Genomic DNA, 20,855 nt, shown 5'->3' with positions numbered 1-20,855 from the left:
AGACTTAAAAAAAATACCTTCCAATACTTTTCAGAGTTTGAAAATGAGCATGTATTACTTCTATAATTAGAAAGAAAATTTTAAGAGGGACTAAAACAGGGCTCTTGTATTGTAGAGACTTTATTTTGTGTGTGGGGATGGGGCTAACTCTGTTCCCAACCACCCCATCATGTAGAAATGATCACTTCCGCTTTTGACCCCCTGTACCTTTATAGTGGCACCTATTACATTTGGCTGAATTTATTTGTCTCTCCCTGAAGAGAGAGACAGGACTATTCACTCTGTGATGCCAGTGTCCAGCACTGAGTCCAGAGCAGAGGTGTCAGTGAATGTCTGATGAAGAAATGAGAAGGGAATGGTTGATCCTGAAGCAGATCTTGAATTGGACCCTATTTGACGCTGACACTCAATCTAACTCGAAGCTAACCTCAAGATCTATCTATTGCAGACCCTGTTCCTAAAGCTGATTTCATATGAACTCCCTCCACCTAGGGTAAAGAGCCATTCCCTCAAAGAATGGAATTAACTCAACTGCCACTTGTTCACTCACACTAAAAGCCAGCCTCTGCTGGGCACTGGGGCTTAGAGAGCGGTTGGATGGTCCAAGACCAAGTTTTCCTAAGGCAAACATTCAAAGGGCAGGGTTCGAGAGAGATAGAAACTCAGTGTTCAGCCTCAAGGCAGATGACTGGAGCAGCTCCCCATTTCTCCCCCATGCTTGTCCTTCTTGTCTATCTTCCTTCCTCCCACCTCCATCCCCTCTCAGCTCCCAGATTAGCAACAAGCTCAGGTTATTCTTGGAGGAATCATCACCAGGTGTTAAAATCACTGTGTTCCTGAGGCAGAATGAAGGTCAACAGGTAATGAGCAGCGTGGAGACACTTAAAGAAACAGCTAATCACCCCATGGGATGATGCGCAGGGAGAGAAAAGAAAAAAAGACTTCCTCAGGAGAGAAGTCTTCAAAGGGTAGGTGTTGGGCAAAAGGGACCTGGAGATAAGCATGGTGCTGGCCAGCACAGCTGCTATGTACCTGGTCTGCTCAGCCTCTGATTCTGAAGAATAGCCACAGCACAGATGCTTCTCTACCCTTATCATTTTCACTAATAAAGGACATTGGGTTTTGGCCCCTTCCTCTCACATGTCCTTTCCCTTACACTCCCTTCTTCCAGTGAGAAATGCCCCAGGAAGGACATAGGTTGCTTCAGAGGTTGTACTACTGGGATGCTATGCAGATTCCCATTGCATATTGAACATTTATGAACTTGGACCATATGCCCAAGTCTTGGTCCCACAGCCCATGAATAAACTTTACAGGGAAGTGGTATGTGGATTTGCTGTCTGCTGCAGCCAGAGTGATCTTCCTAAAACATAAATCTGAACTTGTTTTCTGTTCAAATGTCATCACCTATGGGGTAAAATCCAAACTCCTTAACCTGCCACACAAACTTTTTTGAATGACCTGTGCCCTTCCTACCTTCTTACCTATCGTCTCACCTTTCTACATCTATGTTCCTTTCTTGGAACATTCTTATCCATTCACCCCTTCAGCTGACTCTCGTTCATCTTATAAAATGTAGCATATGTGTCAGCAACTCCAGGACACCTTCTATGACTCTCCAAGTTGGGTCAGAGACTCCTCTGCTGGGTCCCACAGCCCCAGTGTCACTCTTCATCGTTGTACCTATCACAGGATATTTTCATTGCCTGCTGACTGAATGTTCTTCTCTCGTCTGGGAAGTCCTCGAGGGCAGGAGCCATATCTGACCCACCTTAATTTCCCTAGCACACAGCACAGGGCCCAGCACATGCAGGTTTTCTGTTTGTTGAATGAAGGAAAGAATCCATCTCATACCAGTCTTGGACAGCATTGAAGGACTCCTCATTGGTGATATCATACATCAGAATGAAGCCCATAGCTCCACGGTAATAGGCTGTAGTGATGGTCCGGTACCGCTCCTGCCCAGCTGTGTCCTGGTTGGGAAAAGGGAAGAGTCAGCCTCTTAGGAAATCTGCTTCGGTTCCTAAAAAGTCCCAAAGACTATTAATTAATAACCAAAGCCGCATTTAAGAAGCACTTATTATGTGTCTTTCATTGTGCTTGGAGAGTAGAATAAAAAGGTTTTTAAAACTTCATAGAAATTAAGACAATAATTAAAATACCAATTAAAAACTGAGCAAGAGGGTGGGCCATGGTGGGTCAGCAGGCAGAGTTCTCGCCTGCCATGCCAGAGACCCGGGTGTGATTCCTAGTGTCTGCCCATGAGAAAAAATAAAAACAAAAATAAAAAAATGAGCAAGTGGTAGGAACAATTTACAGAAGAAATGTAAATGGAAAATTATTATATTAAAAAGTTTTAGCCTTACTTTTTTTGTTGCTTGGACAGGCACCAGGAAATGATAGCCTTATTTTTTAAAAATTAATATTTTTGCTAGAGAAGTTGTAGGTTTACAGAAATGCATATAATATATAAAATACAGAGTTCCCATATACCACCCTGTTATTAAAACGTTGCATTGAGGTACATCTGCTATAATTCATGAAAGAACATGTTTATAACTGTTCTATGAGCCTTACTTTTAATAATAATTCCCATACAGATGAGGATGCAGTGAGATGTACAACCTCATACAGTGCTTGTGGGAGAGAATTCAGTTCAACCTTCCTGGAAATCAGTTCAGAAGTATCAACAGTATTAAAAATGCTCGTACCCTTTAACCCAGAAATGGCCATTCTAAAAATTTTTCCTAATAAAATAGAAAGTCAGACAAATACTTATGCACAAAAATGCTTGTTAAGGCTTTATTTAAGCAATTTAAAAGAATATCGACATATATATTCAACACGAGAAGAATGATTAAATAAAATGTAATGTATTTTACTTATTTAAGAATAGCTAATGACATAGGACAATGCTTATGTGTGGTATACTGTGACTTTTAAAAATATATACGCAAAGATTTCAAATAGAGTCAAGAGGTTATCCTGGAGGTTATTCTCACACATTATGTAGATAACCCCTTTTCATTTTAAGTTGTATTACAAAGGCTAAAGGGAAGTGCCTGAAATTGTAGAGCATGTTCCAGTAGCCATGTCTCTTTAAGACGATTGTATAATAATATAGATTTCACAAAGTAACTGTGTGATTGTGAAAATCTTGTTCTGATGCTCCTTTTACCTTGATTGATGTAAATGCTCTGAGAAATGATCATGGTGATGAATATACAACTATGTGATGATATTGTGAGCCACTGATTGCATACCAAGTATGGAATGTTCATATGTTAAGAATGTTGGTGTTGTATGTTGATTGGTTTTATTAATGAAAAGAAAAAGAAAATAAATAAAGATATATATGCAGAGAAGAAAACTGAAAAGAAATACATCAAAAGGTTAATAGTGATTACTTCTGAATGAAAGATAGGAATAACTGGGATTTATATTTTCTTCATGTATTCTTATATTCTCTACCATAAGCATGTATTATTTTCACATAAGGAGAAATAAACATTTACCTGGGAAAAAATGACAGGCAATTCTTGAACACAAGCCACTCATATTCTAGTTGGACATGCAAAATATATAAGCAAGTAAGCAAGCAGTGTGATTGGAATACACTGGATGCTTATGTGAGGGACCAACCAATCTTCTCTGTATCATTACAGTTTTAGAATGTGTGATGCTTGAGCTGGTACTAAAACATCCCCCCTCCCATGCATTCTCACTTGAGTTTTATGAAATCCCTCCAAGGTAGGTATCATCATTATTTACAATTTAAAGTTGAGAAATCAGAAATGTAGACAGGGTAAGTGGTTTTCTTAAGATCACAACGCTGGTGACAAAAGCTATGCCATAAACCCAGGACTTCTGATTTCAAGTCCAGTGAACATACCACTCAACCCAATCAATGGGTGAGTTATCCACAACCTTTTACTGAACATTGTCTACAATCATAATAAAAATAAATAATGAGAACAATATTAATTATGACATGCCATTATTTTTACATATGTTATACTCGTTATCCACAAATCTTCGATAAATCCTGCAGGTATATATCACTACCCTCATTTTATAGATGAGGAAACCATGGCTCAAAGAGAAAGTCCAATTAGTGTTGGAACAGGGATTCAGAATGTCTGCCTCCTACATCCATTGCAATATAGTGCCTTAACCATGAACCATATTTTGCATGATATGAAATGGAACAAGCACCATTCCTGACCTCAGTTGTGCAGGTGGTTAAGACATACCTATAATGGGTAATTAGTAATAGGAGGAAATACATCACTGGGACCAGATAAGAGGTATAGAAAAAAATGTATCACACAAGTTCAGGTAAGGTAGAAACATGATGGTCTGGGGGTAGTTATAGAGGATGTAAGAACACAGGGTGATTTATCAGTCAGGATAGGCTGTATATGCAGTAATAAGCAATCCCTAAATCTCAGCAGCTTAAATAACATTTTTTTCTCACTACTGCTACATATCCATTAAGAATGGCTGGTGCTCTGCTTTGTGCTTCCTTATTTCAGGACAAAGACAGAGCAAGTACCAGAGAGAAAGACAGTGTGACAGTCATGCATTGGCTTTTCAAACTTCCACTATTCCCATTTCATTAGCCAAAGCAAATCACATGCCCATATCCAATTTTCAAGGGGTGAGGACTGCAATCTTATGATATTCTTAGGAGGAGAATTAGAAATAGGTGGTAGACAAACCCAACCAAAATCATTCCTGCCAATCCTAAAGAACACCTGAGGCATTCTAAAAGCTTCTATGCAAAGCACTAGGGTAACTTTCCAGAAACCTACAACCTCCAGATGGGTCCCTGGACCAGATAAGTTCTAAAATGCAGAGAGGCCAGCCTCCAGATCATCAACTAGTTCTATCCCTCTATCCCATATTATCAACAGCCCCTTCCAATGTGAAAAAGTTAGAATGGGCATAGCCCAAATACCCCTAAAGAGTGGGAGAAAGATCAAAGGCGATGGTGGAGTATACAGAGAACAAATGAGTATGACTGCTGAATCATTATACTGATTTTTCTTTTAATCTCCAGTATCTTAAAGCAGCTAGAAGTAAAAACCTAAAACTGTGGAACTGTAACCCATACCAAACTCTGAAATCTGTTCTACAACGAATTGTTGTGATGTGCTTTGAAATTGACTTTTTGGTATATATGTTATTTTTCACAAAAAAGAAAAAAAAAGTAAAAAAAAAAATCAACACTGTTAGCCCACAGACAAAAATAAATTACAAAGGAAATTAGAAAATAGTTCAAACAGAATGATAATGAAAATACAACCTGTCAAAATTTGTGTACTAAAAGACAACACCACAAAACAATATGGGCACAGACAGCATCATGACTCCTACAAGTGGTTCTGCACTGTGCCCAGAAGCATTGCCTAAGATGTGCTTATTTGGCAATATAAGGAGGACAAGAAGGACTTTTTAAAATATGAATTTTCCAAGAAGAGAAGTAAAGGAAAGGTATTTTGGCAGAAGAAACAGTTTTGCCAGCGAGTACTCTAGAAGCACTTAAATGGTGAAAAATGGGTAGCTGATGAAGCTAAAAAGAGCTTCAAATTCTAAGCTATGGGCTTTGGACTTTCTCATTAAGGACCATAGATTCTGAAGCAGGGGATTAACATGATCAGTTATGACTTTTAGAAAGATCACTGTGGCTATGGTACGGAGAATGGACTGGAGAGAGAAGATAATGGTAGGCGAAAGGCTGGTTAGGAGATCCTTGCAGTGGCTCAGATAAAACTCAATAAGGATCTGAACTAGAGTGAAAGCAATGGGGATGGAGTAGAAACAGATTCAAGTATTTAAAAGGTGAAATTATAGGGTGTGGTGACTGATTAGATGGGAGGAGGTGAGAAATAAAAAATAGTAGTTATGTTTCTAGCAGCTTCTCCTCTACTTCCTCATCAATTCAGCTCTGGCCCAGACTTGCACAACTTTACTTAGCAAACAAAACCTGCATTTACACACCCATCCTCCTTGAAGAGTAAATGAATCACCATCTCCTGTTAGTGGTGGCCCTTTGAGGGCCTCACTCTTCATGTCAAAGGATTAGAATATTTCTTCTAACCACATACAATATTTGTCCCTAAGAGTTCTGACAAATAAAATTTTTTCAGGCTCATGAATGAGTGTGTGAGTGAACTTCTAATACTGGATATTTTAGGCATTGTGTCAGGCTGATGAAAGAAATATTTGCTGTCTGCTATATCTACACAAAAGCTATATATATATGTGTGTGTGTGTGTAACTTTGAAAACTGCAGCAAGTCACAATACCATTTGATCTACCCTCCCACATGCTTGTCTCTGCTTCCTGAGCTCTTTAGTGCTGACTTCACAGATGTAACCTCTCCTACAGATCCCACAGGCTCAGCACCTTTCTATCCTATAGGGTTTAGTACTAAGCCACCTTTCCAGATTAGTGATCTTGATGGCCTGGGCAAGCTTTCTGAACTCCTATGCTGCAACCAAATCTCAGTTCTTCTTTCTCCTTGAGTTATGCCCTCTTACTTTGGCAGTTTCTAGCCCCCTATCTCTGCCTGAAGCCTGGCCCTGTGTTTCTTTCTATGGCAGGAGTCATAGCCCACAAAGAGAAGGTGCAAATGATGTCCAGTTAATTGATATCCTGCTATAGAATGATAAATGAACTTGGACACGGAGTCATCTCTGTACTTCCTGTGCCTACCACAGGGCTATGTATCTAGTAGGGATTCAAATCACTGCTTGTTAAATGAAAAGGCCAGATAGTCTTGAGATTAAAAGTATGGTCTCTCGAGTCAGAGTATTGGGTGTGAATCCCTGTTGTACCATGAACTAGCTATGGACTATGATAGGCAGCTTCTAAAATGGCTTCCAATGACCCCTACCTCCTGGTATTTATACTCCTGTGTAATCCCCTCCACTTGAGTATGGGTTGGATCTACTGACTTGCTTCTTACAAATAGAACACAGCATGATTAGGTTACAAAAAGACATTGACTTCCATCGTGGGCACCTCTCTTCTTCTCTCGCTTGTTTTGATGGAAGCCAGTTGCCACATTGAGAGTTGCCCTATGGAGACACCTATGTGGCAAGAACCGATGTCTCTATAAACAGGCAATTAGGAACTGAATCCTGCCGACTACCACATGTGTGAACTTGATAGTGGATCCTCCCCCAGTCAAGCCTTCAGATGATGGTAACCCTGACTGACATCTTGAGAGCAGCCTTCTGAGACACCCTTGGGCGGAAGCTAAGCCATATCTGAATTATGGCCCATGTAAAATGTGAGATAATAAGTGTTTGTTGTTTTAAGCTTCTAAGTTTTGGTGTAATTTGTTATGTAGCAATGGATAACTAATACAGTGACCTTGGGCAATTTACCTTTTTGAGCCTTACTTTCTTCATCTATAAAATGGAAACAATAACACAGTACTTGCCTCACAGAGCTGTTGTGAGGATTAAAGAAGTTATTATATATAAAGTGCTTGGAACAGTTTCTAGTACATAGGAGGCACCATGTAGGCTTCAGTCATCATTTTTGTACTTCCCAAGTCAGCTTCAGCAGCAGGGTCAGGGTGTAAAATGGTGATAATAATACAAATCCTGAAGAGGTCCTGTGAGGATTTAAGATAATGTATGGGTAGAGTCTGGCACTACCTGGCACATTGTAGGCACTCAATAAAGCTCATAGTCACTCCTACTGCTGTTGTTATTGTTGTTATTCTTATTTCACTTAAAGAAAAGCAAGGGTGTAAAATCTAGTGTTCACCATTCAGTGCTCAATGGAAAGCTTCTCAGAGAATCACTCTTGAACCTCTCTTTATATATCTTTTATTTTTAAAAACCACATTGACGAACACTGATCTCCTCCTGCTGATGAGAGTCAGAAATAGAAGCAAAGAGGAGACAGGAAGCAAGAGAAGAAAAGAGGCATGACTCACTGGCTACTCGAGGGAGGAGACCATGTCATCAAGCGCAATCAATTCTCTTCAAAGGGAAAGACATTCATTGAGCCCTTCCTATGAGCTCTTCCTCTCTTAATGTTAGAGAGCAGACAGCAGAGTGAGCAAACCATGGCCTTGGCCTCCAGAAGCCTAGTCAGTGAGACGGACACACATATGGGCAAGGGGGAAGGAAACCAACATCGACTGAACACCTACTATATGTCAAGCACTTTGACAAGAGCTTTCTACATGGGACCTCATTTATTATTCATAGTAACAAAATAAAATTGGTAACTGAACATTTTTATGTGCTAGGGGCTATGTTAAGCACTTTTCTTTTTTAATTTTCCAAACAGTCTCCTGAATATACTGTTATCTCTATTTATAGACAAAGAAAAGTTAAATATTACCCTAAGATCTTACAGCTAGTTCATGGCAGACTGAGATGCAAACCTGCATCAGTCCAATCCCAAAACCTTGTGCTCTTTTCAGGATGCCCATCACTCTACATCATTTCTCTTAATCATTACATTTCTTAATTGTAACATTAGTCTGAAGTAGGCCAAATGTGAATCCCCATTTTATATATGAATTAACTGAGGATCTCAGAGGTTAAGTAAATTGCTAGAGTCATAAATTATACCGAGAGTCAAGATTCAAATCCTGCCTGTCGACGAAAGCCTATGCATTCTCAGTAGAGTTTACAGCCCATCCAAACTATCTATTGTCAATCTCCCAAGACAGGGCTCAGCATCCTTTACATCCTGCCACACAGGAGGTCCTTCTAGAGGGTCCAGGGGCTAACAATATCACTGTCACAGAAGGCTAACGCTGGACAGCACCTTCAAAACTTAAATCACATATGTCAGACATACAAAAGTTGCTCAATCAATATTAGTTACCCCTTTCTATTTTACATCAATCCATTGACCCAAAACAGACCCTTCATTTATTTCCAGAGTTTTCTCATGGTCACTCATCCATGCCACACTCATTTCTGCCTCCATATTTCTGTTCATGCTATACATTCTGCACCTATGCCCTGTCCCAGCTCCTCCACTTGTCTTGATCATCAGATGGTTAAATTCTAAAGTTCAAAGAAAACCTTAGACATTATCTAATCCAATCCCTTACTCAAAATAGGAATTCCTTCCATAGCACACTTACATTGTTGAGTGTTTCCAATGTCAGGGACCCACCTCACAAGGTAGACATTCCACTGATGTATAGCTCTGATTATTACAGTCTTCCTTCTGCTGAGTTGAAATCTGCATGTGGTAATTTGAATCTATTGATTTAGTTCTGTTCTCTGGCGGCACAAAGAATAAATCTAATTCTTCACCCATGTGGCAGCTCTCCAAATATTTAAACCCTATGTTTGTCTGAGTCACAGAATTTACAAAGTTTTTCCTTACAGTCTTAAGTTAATTCTTAATTCCTTGTGAGAGAAATACTAATGTCACCATTTCAGCAGACGGCCAATTGAGGCTTAAAGAGGTAAAACACAGTGAATGATGAAAAGAGGTTTAAATAAAACCAGGTCTTTGGTTTCTTTTCACAAGGTTGCATGCATCTCTAGGTGTTTGAAATCATCTGTTCCAGGGACCTTGACAATTAGCAGAAACCAGAACAGTGAAGGGAGCTTGAAACCTTATCACAGCAGGAACAAGTGAAGAAAGGAAGATGTTTGGCCCTGTAGAGAATAGTATTGCTATCTTCAAAATCTTCAGTGCCTAAAGGGTATATCTTCTTTTCCTTCCTTTTTTTTTTTCCGGATCTTCTCTGAGCACTGATTCTGTGCCAAACTTTAGCTAAATCCTGAAAATATGTAGGTGAATATTACATGGTACCTGCTTGAAATCTATAATGTCTGCACCTGAGAAGGTAAGCATGGACTGGATGGGGATTCTAAAGCAAGAGAGGCCCCTTTTCATGGAGACTTCCTAGTGGCTTTCCTTTGAGGCACCACTCTTTCTTGGAGCTCAGCTCAGCAGAGATGCTTCCTTGACCATCCTGGAAAATTCATATCCTCCAATTATATGCTCTCCTAGCACTCTGTAGTTCTCCTTCGTAGCACTCATCCTTATTGTAATTTTGTATTTATCTGTATAATTATTTAATTAAAGGTTTATTTCCCACTGACAAACCACAAGTACAAGAACAGGATGTCTAGTTTTGCTTGCTGCTGTATTCCCAGTGCCTGGCATAGCACCTGGCACATAAAGGGGAGAGGGGTGTCAATAAATACTCATTCAAATAATAGATTTCTAGAGTCCCTGCAACATTTTGAATAAATCACACCAAATATTTTTGAATAAAGCCCTTTCAGATGGAATCTTATTCTTAACTAAATCATAGGCCCTCAACTATAGCACCTGGCCCATAGTGGGCACTTAATAAGAATGCTGGTGAATGAAATCCCTAAGGGCTGACTAGTCGGGAAAATTCATTTAGAACCTCAGGACTGGTTGAAAAGGGGCCTAATATCATATACACCACCTCTTCTTTCCAGTCCTTTCCCATGCTATAGACAAACAGAGGGAGGCCAAGGGAAATGACAGAATTTGGGAGATTACCCAACTAGTGAGAAATTATTTCTGAGACCTCCATCTCTGGTTTCTGCCCTGTTGCATACCTGTTTCCCAGTCAGACTCCTCCCTGCAGGCCAGAAGGGGGAAATGATGAATTCCAGGGAGGCAGGTCATAAGAGCTTCCTGGCTGGCTCTCCCAAAGCCTACCATCAGCCCTTTGACTGACAGCAGTTAGGAGGTGAGACATTACGTCCCACAGAAATGGAAACATGAAGGAGGAGTTCTTCAGGAATGTTCCATAGAGTCTGGGAGGAGCAGAGGACTGAGGAGTAGCAGAGGACTGAGGAGTAGCAGGAAAGGTCCTTTGGAGCAGACAGTGTTAAACCCACCAATGTAGACCACATTGTAGAGCATCCTAAGGTTTCCAAATCACCTTTGTTGCCATCATCTCATAGGATCCTAACAATGACCCTGTAATTCAGACTTTTTAGATAACGATAAAGAATCAACCTTAGAGCTCATCCAAATCTGACTCCTTTATTTTACAGATTGGGAAACTAAGACCCAGAAAGATAAAGTGACTTTCCCAAGGTAACACATCTCTTACTTTTTGCCTGGACTGGGACTCAAACCTAAATATACCGAGTTCACATCCAGTGCTTTTCCCAGCACATTATACATTAGAGTCACTGTTGAATTAGAGGTGAGAAAATAGAAGTTCAAGGACTCATAGGTGGTAGCTGGTAGGTCCTTGAGGGCAGAAAGCAGGAAAGGGGTCATTGGAATTCAGGACTGAGGATGATAAAGCACTTCCCTCCACAATGTAATCCCATCTAGCTTTTGAGGTCCAGGTCAAAAGGCAGCTATTCCACAAGAGTAATCAGTTCCGATGCAAATGTTAAAAAAAAAATGATCATGGTGATGAATATACAACTATGTGATGATATTGTGAGCCATTGACTGTACACCACATATGGAATGTTTGTATGTTAAGAATGTTTGTATTTTACATGTTAACTTTCACCAATAAAAATATTAAAAAAAAAAAAAAGAATAATTCCACAAATATTTACTGAGCCTTTGCTCTGCCAGTGAATAAAACCCACGTGATCCCTGACCTCAGAACACTCACAGTCTAGTGGGGAAGTTACCATACAGGTGAAAACTTCTATGATATGTACACACAGGACCAACTCTTTCATTTTACAGATTGGAAACCAAGGCCCAGAAAAAGGAGTGCCCTGGATTCTTTCTTTTTGCATTGGTCTTTTATGTACAGTTCTCAAAAACCTTCATGATATAACTTTTTTTGATTTCCATAATGTCCATTAGGATATAGGCACTAGATTTTACTTCAAGCAGCTAAAATGGTCACAGGACCTCTTTTCATTACTCTCAATGATTCCGGCACATCTTAGGTGTTCAATAAATAGTTTTGATTGAATGAATTCTAGCACCTATATCAGGAATGGGTTTAGACTGTGGGTTTAGAGATTATGTCTTGATTTCTGCACATTCAGTTTCTAAAGCAATGCCTGGCACCTGGCAGGTGTTGCAGAAATATTCAATGAATAAAGGAATGAATGAATGAAAAAACAAACATCTTTGTTTGCTATTGACGTAAATAACATGACACACACGCCTCTTTCCTTCATCTCCATGAAACTTCACTCCACTGTTTCTTTCCCATCATCTCTGCCCTCCTGCTCTGTTTCCTGCTCTGTCTCCTGCACTGACTCCTTTTCATCCTTGTGCCCCACACTTCCAAGTTTAATATGTCAACTATCTGCCGGACATCTACACTTACTCTGAATTCCTCCAACATGTACGCAGTTGACTATTAATAATGACCCATTACATTGGAGTTAATCAGACTTCATCAGCACCCTGTATAGATTTGGGCACATAGCATGTATATTAAAAATGTCTGCTGAATGAACCATCATCCATAACACCCCCGTGTTTGGGTATGGACAAATTTAGCATCAGAGTTGCCAGCCCATTTCCTCTTCACTCTTTTTGCCTCCAAATTGACATCAGCACAATTCACAGCATTCTGAGAAGTCTCTGGGGAATTCACATAATTTGCCACCTGCTGTACCCTTTATATGACTCACTAAACACTTCTTCAAGACAGGAAGAGGTGGGGGAAGAAGTGAGATGGGAGAGGGACAAGAGGAAAAAGAGAAGCTTGGAATAAGATCATATTTAATGCATCCCCAGGTCACACAACAAGTAAAAGGAAATGAAGCGAGTCAGGTGTTAAAGTGAGAAAATGCAAGTGATAAGAATAAGACCCTGGGTGGGCCATAGTGGCTCAGCAGGGAGAGTTCTCACCTGCCATGCCAGAGACCTGGGTTTGATTCCCAGTGCCTGCCCATGCCAAAAAATTAAAAATAAATAAATAAATAAAAAATAAGACCCTGTCAAATAGATAAATTACAGGGAACAAATGGTTAATAAATATATAGATGATTATATACATATAATATTCCATTGTATGTATTTACCACATTTTGAGTGGTGATTATTATTTATGGATTATGAGAGGCTATTTTATATATATAACTTGATATTTAGACATAAGAATGAAACCAAACAGGTTGGGGTTAAAGTAATCCAGAACATAGGGGTAAGGAAGACAGTGTCTATATTTTGGAACCACACATCCTCTTTGAGACCAATGGAAGAAAGGTTTATTTGGTCTGGAACTGAAATTTTCTGTAGTGCATAATCTAATTCAACCTATCTGTACAGCTCTTTGGAACAACTGAAACACAGGGAGCACAGAATAAGAAAGAAGTCCTTTAATCCTGTATAGATTATTGTAATGCCTGGATACATCCTAGAGTATATTAAGCAGATAATCAAAAAGTATTGGCAAAGCCCCCTGAGGGAGGGGAGAAAGAATTAAACCTTACCATGAGGCAATCCCCTGATACTGTGTCAAACTTTAGGGACACTCAAATCAATAGCCCATGCCCTCGATCAGGAGGCTTACTCTCGTGAAGCTTATGTAGCTAGCGAAAAAGCTTAGACTACCTATAGGTATGCCTAAGAGTTACTTCTGGAGGACCTCCATTGTTGCTCAGATGTGGCTTCAGTCTCTCTAAGCCAAATTCTGCAAGTGAAATCATTGCCCTCCCCACTACGTGGGACATGACATCCAGGGGTGAAAGTCTCCTTGGCAATGTGGGAGATGCCTCCCAGGATTAATTCAGACCTGACACCGTAGGATCAACAATTCCATCCTGACCAAAAGAGGGGAAAGAAGTGTAACTAATAAAGTATCAGCGGCAGAAAGAGTTCAAATAGAGTCCAGAGGCTACTCTGGAGGTTGCTCTTACCAAACTCCAACCAGGACCATTCCAGCCAATCCTAAAGAACACCTATGACAATATATAAAATTCCACAAAGGTTCCATGCACTAGAGTAACTTGCCAGAAACCTACAACCTCCAGATGGGTCCCTGGTCCAGATAAGTCCTGAAACCTAGCCCAGCCTCTCCAGGACATCAGATAGTTCCATCTCCCTACCCCATATTAGTGACAGACCCTTTCAATATGAAAAATTTAGAATTGCCATAGGCCACACACCCCTAAAGAGAGGGATGGAAAGATCAAAGGTGATGGTGGAGTTATACAGAGAAGATAGGATTTAACAAATGAATATGAATGCTATCAGTCATTAAATTGATATCTCTTTCAGTCTCCAGTATTTTAGAGCAACTAGAAGTAAAAACCTAAAACTGTGGAATTGTAACCCATGTCAAATGCTGAAATATGTTCTACAACTCATTGTGGTACTGTGCTTTGAAATTTATAGCTTTTTTGTATGTATGCTATTTTTCACAAAAAAAAAGAAGGAAAAATAGTTGATTGTGATGATAAAAAAAATATTTAAGCCGTCTAGCCTTCTATATTCTGGAGCAGTAGAAGGAAAAATATGAGAGGATTGTATGGTAGCCCATGACAAACTCTGGGATCTGTCCTGTAACTACTTGTTGAAGAGTGCTTTGAAAACTATTGTTTTTTTATTTCTTTGCTTTGTATATATATTATATTACACAATAAAAAAAGTTAAAAAAGTAATATACAAAAAAACCACATCAGTATATATTACTTTTACAATTAAGAAAAACTAAACCCATAGCAAGTACTGGCAGTTGCTTTAATATTATAAATAGTCCAGGGAGAAGGAAATAATGGAAAACATGGAAGACCAACTGTGAGTTGATCATCATTAATCATGGTAGCTGTATGATAAAGTTCATTGTACTCTTTAGTCTCTCTACTTGAGTGTATTTTTGAAATTTTCCATAATAAACAGCTTAAAAAAAGAAAAGGAGGCTTCAAACAGCATGGTGTCAGGGGAGAGAACAAGTAGTTTCAGTTTCACTGGAGTGAAAATATCCAATTTCATGAATTCTAAGATGTTCAGTTTTTCACCTTTTAGCATCTCTGAATAAGGATGTACCTTAAAAGATAGTAATTTAGGTTCTCTGAAACTCAGTACTTAAAATGCTGGTCTAGGAAGTAGGAAGTGAGGCTGGAGCTGAGCACGGAGGCTTTGAATGCCAGGCCATGGTACCTGGACATTATCGTAAAGAAAACAGGGAGCCACTGTGGGGTTTAGTGATGCCCACACAGGGCCTGCCTCCTGGACGATCTTCAGCATGTGCTAATGGTGAGGCCATTGACAAGTGGGACATTGCTGCCTATGCCAGGGGGTAGGGGCATTCACCTTTATGGAGTAAGTGTTTTAGGGCTTGCTCTCCCCTCCCTGTCATCTCATGAGTCTCAGCTCTCTCCAGCTCTGCAGGGTAAAATTCTTGGGTCATCTGTTAAAGCTGTCTTTCTCCCTCACATTATTTACATTCTTCTTAAAGTAATAAACATTTTCTTAGAACCTGAGCCAGCACAACAGCTGATGTGAATGTCCACAGGCCTGGGTTCCACAGCACTGTTTAACATGACGTACCAAAGCCAAAAACCTGGGTTTGGAGCCTGGCCCAGGAACCTACCTGTGAACTAATTGCCAAACCCAAACCAAGAGATAAGTAATTAACATATACTGGGCAGGTAAGAATTTAGAATGAACTTCTCAGGACTCTAGGACTTAACTAGAAAGATAAATCAGGAGTCCAGGATCTCCATTCCACCCTGGGCTGTGCTCTCCCTCTGGTCTCATAATTGCTTTCTTTTGGGACTTGGCCTTAGTCACCATAGCAGATAAGTCCCCTGAGGATCATTTGCATACAGGTGCCAGAATGTTCTAAAAATAGGCCAAACACTCAGCTCCACAAAGCAAGTGCCTTGAATTTAATCTATTTATAAGGGGTGGGGGATAACCATCAGAGAAGAGAAGGGAGAACCTGTCAGAGGCAGCCTGATGATGGTAAGGGAGTCACATAGTGCAGACTTGGGAATCAGGAGGCCTGGATTTGATTTTAATTCTATCGCTACTTGCATCGTGGGCTTAACAATACCTCTCCCACACTGAGCCTTGAATTTTCCATCTTTAAAACAAGGATATTAGACCAGGTGATTTTTAGGACCTCTTCCAGATCTCAGGAGTCAGGATAAATAGTAATAATGATCATAATGAAATAATAAGAAATAACAATAACTCAACATTAATTAAGTAATTACTAAGTGTCAGGCACTGAGCCAAGTGTTTTTCATGTATTACTTCATCAATCCTCACAACCTGCTCTTTAAGATACAAAGAAACACAGGCACAGAGAAGCTCAGTACCTTGTCCAAGTTAGCAAATGTTAGAGCTAGGAGTTTAATCTCTGTGCTACACTGCTTTCTAGGATATTAGGATGTTAAACTTATCCCCTGGTTTTCTAACCTAACAGTTTCACTGCCTTAAGGTCATATCACCCTTCTCTATTCTTTCTCCCCAGGTTCTAAACTGGGCTACCCCACAGGTCCCAAGCATTGTGTTCTTCAAAGTCTCTTTGCTTTGCTCATGCTGTTCTTTCTGCCTGTAACATTTTTCCCCTGCCTTGCTACATCAGTTGCTTTCTGTTTGGAACTAAACTCAAATGCTTCCTCCTCTATGATTCACATTTTCTCCAATATCCATAGGCAGAAGTAATGCCTAACTGTCATTTGTTGAGACTTAGAGTATACCAGGCACCATGATAATTCGTAAAACAACCTTAGGAGAGAGGTACCATTATCATACTCATCTTACAGATGAAGAAACTAAGACTTAAAAGTCTAAGGTCATGGGTGGGCCACAGTGGCTGAGCAGGCAGAGTTCTCACTTGCCATGCCAGAGACCTGGGTTCAATTCCCCGTGCCTGCCCATGCAAAAAAAAAAAAAAAAAAACTAAGGTCATACGGCTAACCTCACAACCTTCCTAACCTCTAGTCTACCCTACTTCTAACAAAATATATGAAACATCCTATGAGTTGCAAAGTGCTTGTCTCTTCCAACAGATTAAAGCTCTTTCAGATTTTTTTTGAATGATTCAATGAACTACATGAACTACTGGGAGAAAATCTGGAGCCGCATGCCTGGGAGAAAACATCACATTAGAGTTGGGACTAAAACAAAAAGAAACAAAAAAGTAAAGAACCTCATTCTATCCAACCTTTCTCTGCTACTTTCATCCCTTTGAGAACAAGACAAAAATACAAAAAACTGAAGTTTGGGCACCTTGGCACCCACTTGTGTTTCCATCACAGAGATGGGGATGACCTCCTCCAAGAAGCCTTTTAAAATTATCTTCATTCTTATCACCTCCTTAATTTGTGTCCCTTCAGCACTTTACATGTCATCTAATAAAATACCACAGGTGAGAGAACATGGATTTTGGGGTCAGGGACTTCTGCGTCCAGCTCTGTCCTGGCAAGTGACCTTGGACAAGCTCTTGCGTCCTGGCAAGTGACCTTGGACAAGTTATTTGAGTTTCTGAGCCACAGATTCACTAGCTGCAAATTAGGGTAGATAATAATATCATATCTTTTCTTGGTATTGTTGTGGGGATAAAATGAGACCCTTATTGTGATAATGACTTGGCAGCTATAAAGTTTTGTATAAACATTAGTCATGTTCATTTAATTTACAGTTTACCCTCAATAAGCTACTGTTCTTCCCTTGGTGTCACACTCCATACAGACCTCAGATTCCTGGAGAGCTGCAGATTTGAGAAAGTGCAGGGAGGGAGAAGCCCAAGAAAGTAGGACTGGTAACTGCCTGAGCAAACTTCTGCTGTAAGGAAATTAAAGGGCTAATTATGTCTCTGATAGTGGTAAATTCCCAGACCAGCCTTTGGCCCCCATCAGTTGATGCACGGTTAACACAGTGTCCTGGGAGGATGTCTTCCTCAGCTCACAAAATGGCGACTCATTGCAACCCAAACACACTGTCCAACCTCAGAAGTTTTTACCTTGACTCTTCTCTCTTCCTCTCCAAGTCCAAGCCAAGGAAACTGAGGGGTTCAGCCAGTTTGTGGAACTGTGGGTTTAGCCTGGAGCCCAATTTAAAATGGTCCCTGCAGAAGAGGTTGAGCCCCCCAAGAAGATGGCTCCAGCCCAGCATTTAATTGTTGTGTATGGCTAGGTATCAATTTTCACATGGGGAAACAGTGTGGTCCAGTGGGAATAGCCCAGGTATGGGAGTGAGTTCAAGTACAGGGCCCACTTAACCCATATGACTTCTGTATACCTCTGGTGAAGTACAAACACTTAACCTCTGTGGACCTCAGTATGACAAGACTCCTCAGGATCAAATGAGATCATGGATGTATGAGCTGATCCAACTGGACTTGATATCCACAATGGTTCTGATGAGAAAGCATGCAAAAAACCATCATGCTCCTTCTACTGGGGCTGACCTGAGATGAGCCTCAGACCTTCCAACCACTGGGGGTGGGGGTGAGGAGGGCAGAACTAATCAGTTGTGATTCCTGGGGAATTCAAAACTTGATGTGGGAACTTGAAGGACAGGTGCATTTAGAAGAATCAGACATTCCAGGTGCAGAAAGAACTAGCCTTGGCTTCTAAAGCTACAAAGCCATAGCCTAAGCATTCACTTTTATTTTGTGAAACTTTACTGAGCCATTACTCTTTGTCATTGGGCACTGGAGCTGTAGACACGAATCAGACATGGCCCCTGCCCCCAGGGATATTGCAGTCTAGAAGGAAGACAGACAAGTTTGGTACTGGTAATATAGTCTGGAGGTAGGGTGAGAAGTGGCTCAGGAAAGGTTTCACAAAGGAAGTTATACTTCCTTTGAGTCTTTAAGGTCAAATGAAAATTTGCTGGTGGAAAATAGGGGTACTCTGTAGGGAAGAGGGAAAAACCTGGGCAAAGAAAGAAGCAAAAATGTTCATTCTAAACATCACAGCCAAGAAGAATCTAAAGAAGACATTAAAATTTAATGCAATGTTCTATCCTGAATGGGATCCCAAAAAAGATATTAGGTAAAAACTATAGAAATCTGAATAAACACTAGACTTTAGATAATAACTTATCAATATTGGCTCATTAATTATAACAACATACCATATTAATATAAGACGATAATAATAAGGGAAACTGGTTGCCAGGTAAACTCTCTATGCAATCTTCAAAATTTTTTCTGCAAATCTAAAACAATCCTTAAAAAAATAAAGTTTTTTTCTTTCAAAGTCAGTTTCTGTTTTGAGTGATGACAAAATTTTGGTCACAGATGGTGGTGATAATAGCATAACATTGTAATTGTAATTAATGTCACTGAATTGCACACTTAGAATGCCTGAAGGATGAGTAACTGAAGATCACGCTGGGAAGGCAGGAAGAGTCTGTGATGCCAGGCAAAGGAATTTATTGTCTATTGATAGGAGCCCTCTGGGTTTTAAGCAGTAAAGTGAGAGTGATCAGAGAGCCAATGGGAGGGAGCAAGATTGGGCACAAGGAGATCCATTCAAGCTGCTTCTGTAATCTTAGCAGGGAGAAACAGGAATCTGAGGTAGGGGAGTAGTAGAGGAGAGGGTCAGGTTTACAGTGGAAACTCAATAAATGTTTATGGTATAGAACTGAGAAGGAACACGTTCAAGAAAAATTCTGGGAAACAGAATTGATAGTTCTTATGAACAACTAGTTGAGAAAGACAAGAGAAGAGAGGAATAAAGTACAACCCTTAGGTTTTGAATTAGCAGCAGTACTTGGAGGTGTCTAGTGATCCAATAACCAAGAGAGAGCACAGACATCCTGTTTTAGTTTGTTAAAGCTGCTGAATGCAATATACCAGAAACAGAATGTCTTTTTAAAAGGGAATTTATTAAGTTGCAAGTTTACAGTTCTAAGGCCATAGAAATGTCCAAACTAAAGCATCCAGAGAAAAATATCTTAATTCCAAAGAAAGGGCTGATGACGTTTAGGGTTTCTCTCTCTGATGGGAAGGCACTTGGCAATGTCTGCTAGCTTTCTCTCCTCATTTCATCTCCAAGGTCTCTGGCTGCATGGGCTCTGTCAGCACTTTCCAAAATGGTTCTCTCTTAAAGGACTCCAGTAAGCAACCCCACCTTGAATCGGTGGAGACACATCTCCATGGAAACCACCCAATCAAAAGTTATCACCCACAGTTAGGTGGGTCACATCTCCATGGAAACAGTAAAAAAGATCCCATCCAGTGATACTGAATGAAAATTAAAGAACATGGCTTTTCTGAGGTACATGACAGTATCAAACCACTACACGTCCCTTTGGACTTCACCTCCCATTCAGGTCCCCTCTCCTCCACCTCTCTGCTCCTGGGCCTGAGCTCAGAGCCTCTGCGTCATTAGCTCCAAGTTGACAGACTTCACAGAGGAAGGTGAGAAGCGCAGGGCTACAGAGAGGCTAAGAATTTCCAGCTGTCACCAGGCAACCCAAGGTGTGGGGCCATGGTGTGGGAGAAAAAAGAGTCTGCAGAAGGAAGGAACTATAAATCCTCAGTTGAACGGCCTCTCCCACTCCCACCCCTGCTCTTGGCAACACATCTGACAGAACCTAGGCAAGTTAGAGGAATCTCCAGTCTTCTGAGCAATGGGCCATCTTCAGGAACAGGGCACTGCCACTCTCTCCATCTTTTGAAAATGGGGGTAATTACAAGGACCATGAAGCATATCCAGTTTTTGCGCTGGTAAAGCCCACCCTGTAACCCTCTCTGCTTGCAATCTTAAAAGTGGTAATAACCAAAACTAGTCTATTTTGTGAATAGAAAATTCACAAATTAACCCTAGCTCTACTACTCACTATGTGAATTTGGGCAAATTTATTGAATTTCTAATATATTACAGGTACCATGCAAGGAGTTTTCCTTATATTGTCTTGTTTGGTCTTTACTATAATACTAAGAAGTAGGCATCAAAATTATCCCTAAT

The 20,855-nt window shown here is 40.2% G+C and overlaps 1 protein-coding gene across 4 annotated transcripts in view; it reads right to left on the bottom strand.

Moving 5' to 3' along the window:
- The window catches only part of RAB3B (RAB3B, member RAS oncogene family), a 232,478-nt gene that overhangs the window by 21,632 nt on the left and 189,991 nt on the right, over window positions 1-20,855 (bottom strand). For all 4 annotated transcript variants that reach the window (XM_077149667.1, XM_077149669.1, XM_077149668.1 and 1 more), the window contains one exon: window positions 1,855-1,973. In XM_077149667.1, coding sequence (XP_077005782.1) covers window positions 1,855-1,973 — 119 coding nt within the window. The remainder of the gene's footprint in view (window positions 1-1,854; window positions 1,974-20,855) is intronic.

The sequence above is a fragment of the Tamandua tetradactyla genome, chromosome 2 (assembly GCF_023851605.1).
Source record: "Tamandua tetradactyla isolate mTamTet1 chromosome 2, mTamTet1.pri, whole genome shotgun sequence".
Classification (NCBI taxonomy): Eukaryota; Metazoa; Chordata; class Mammalia; order Pilosa; family Myrmecophagidae; genus Tamandua; species Tamandua tetradactyla.
This window is presented reverse-complemented; position numbering and strand designations above follow the sequence as displayed.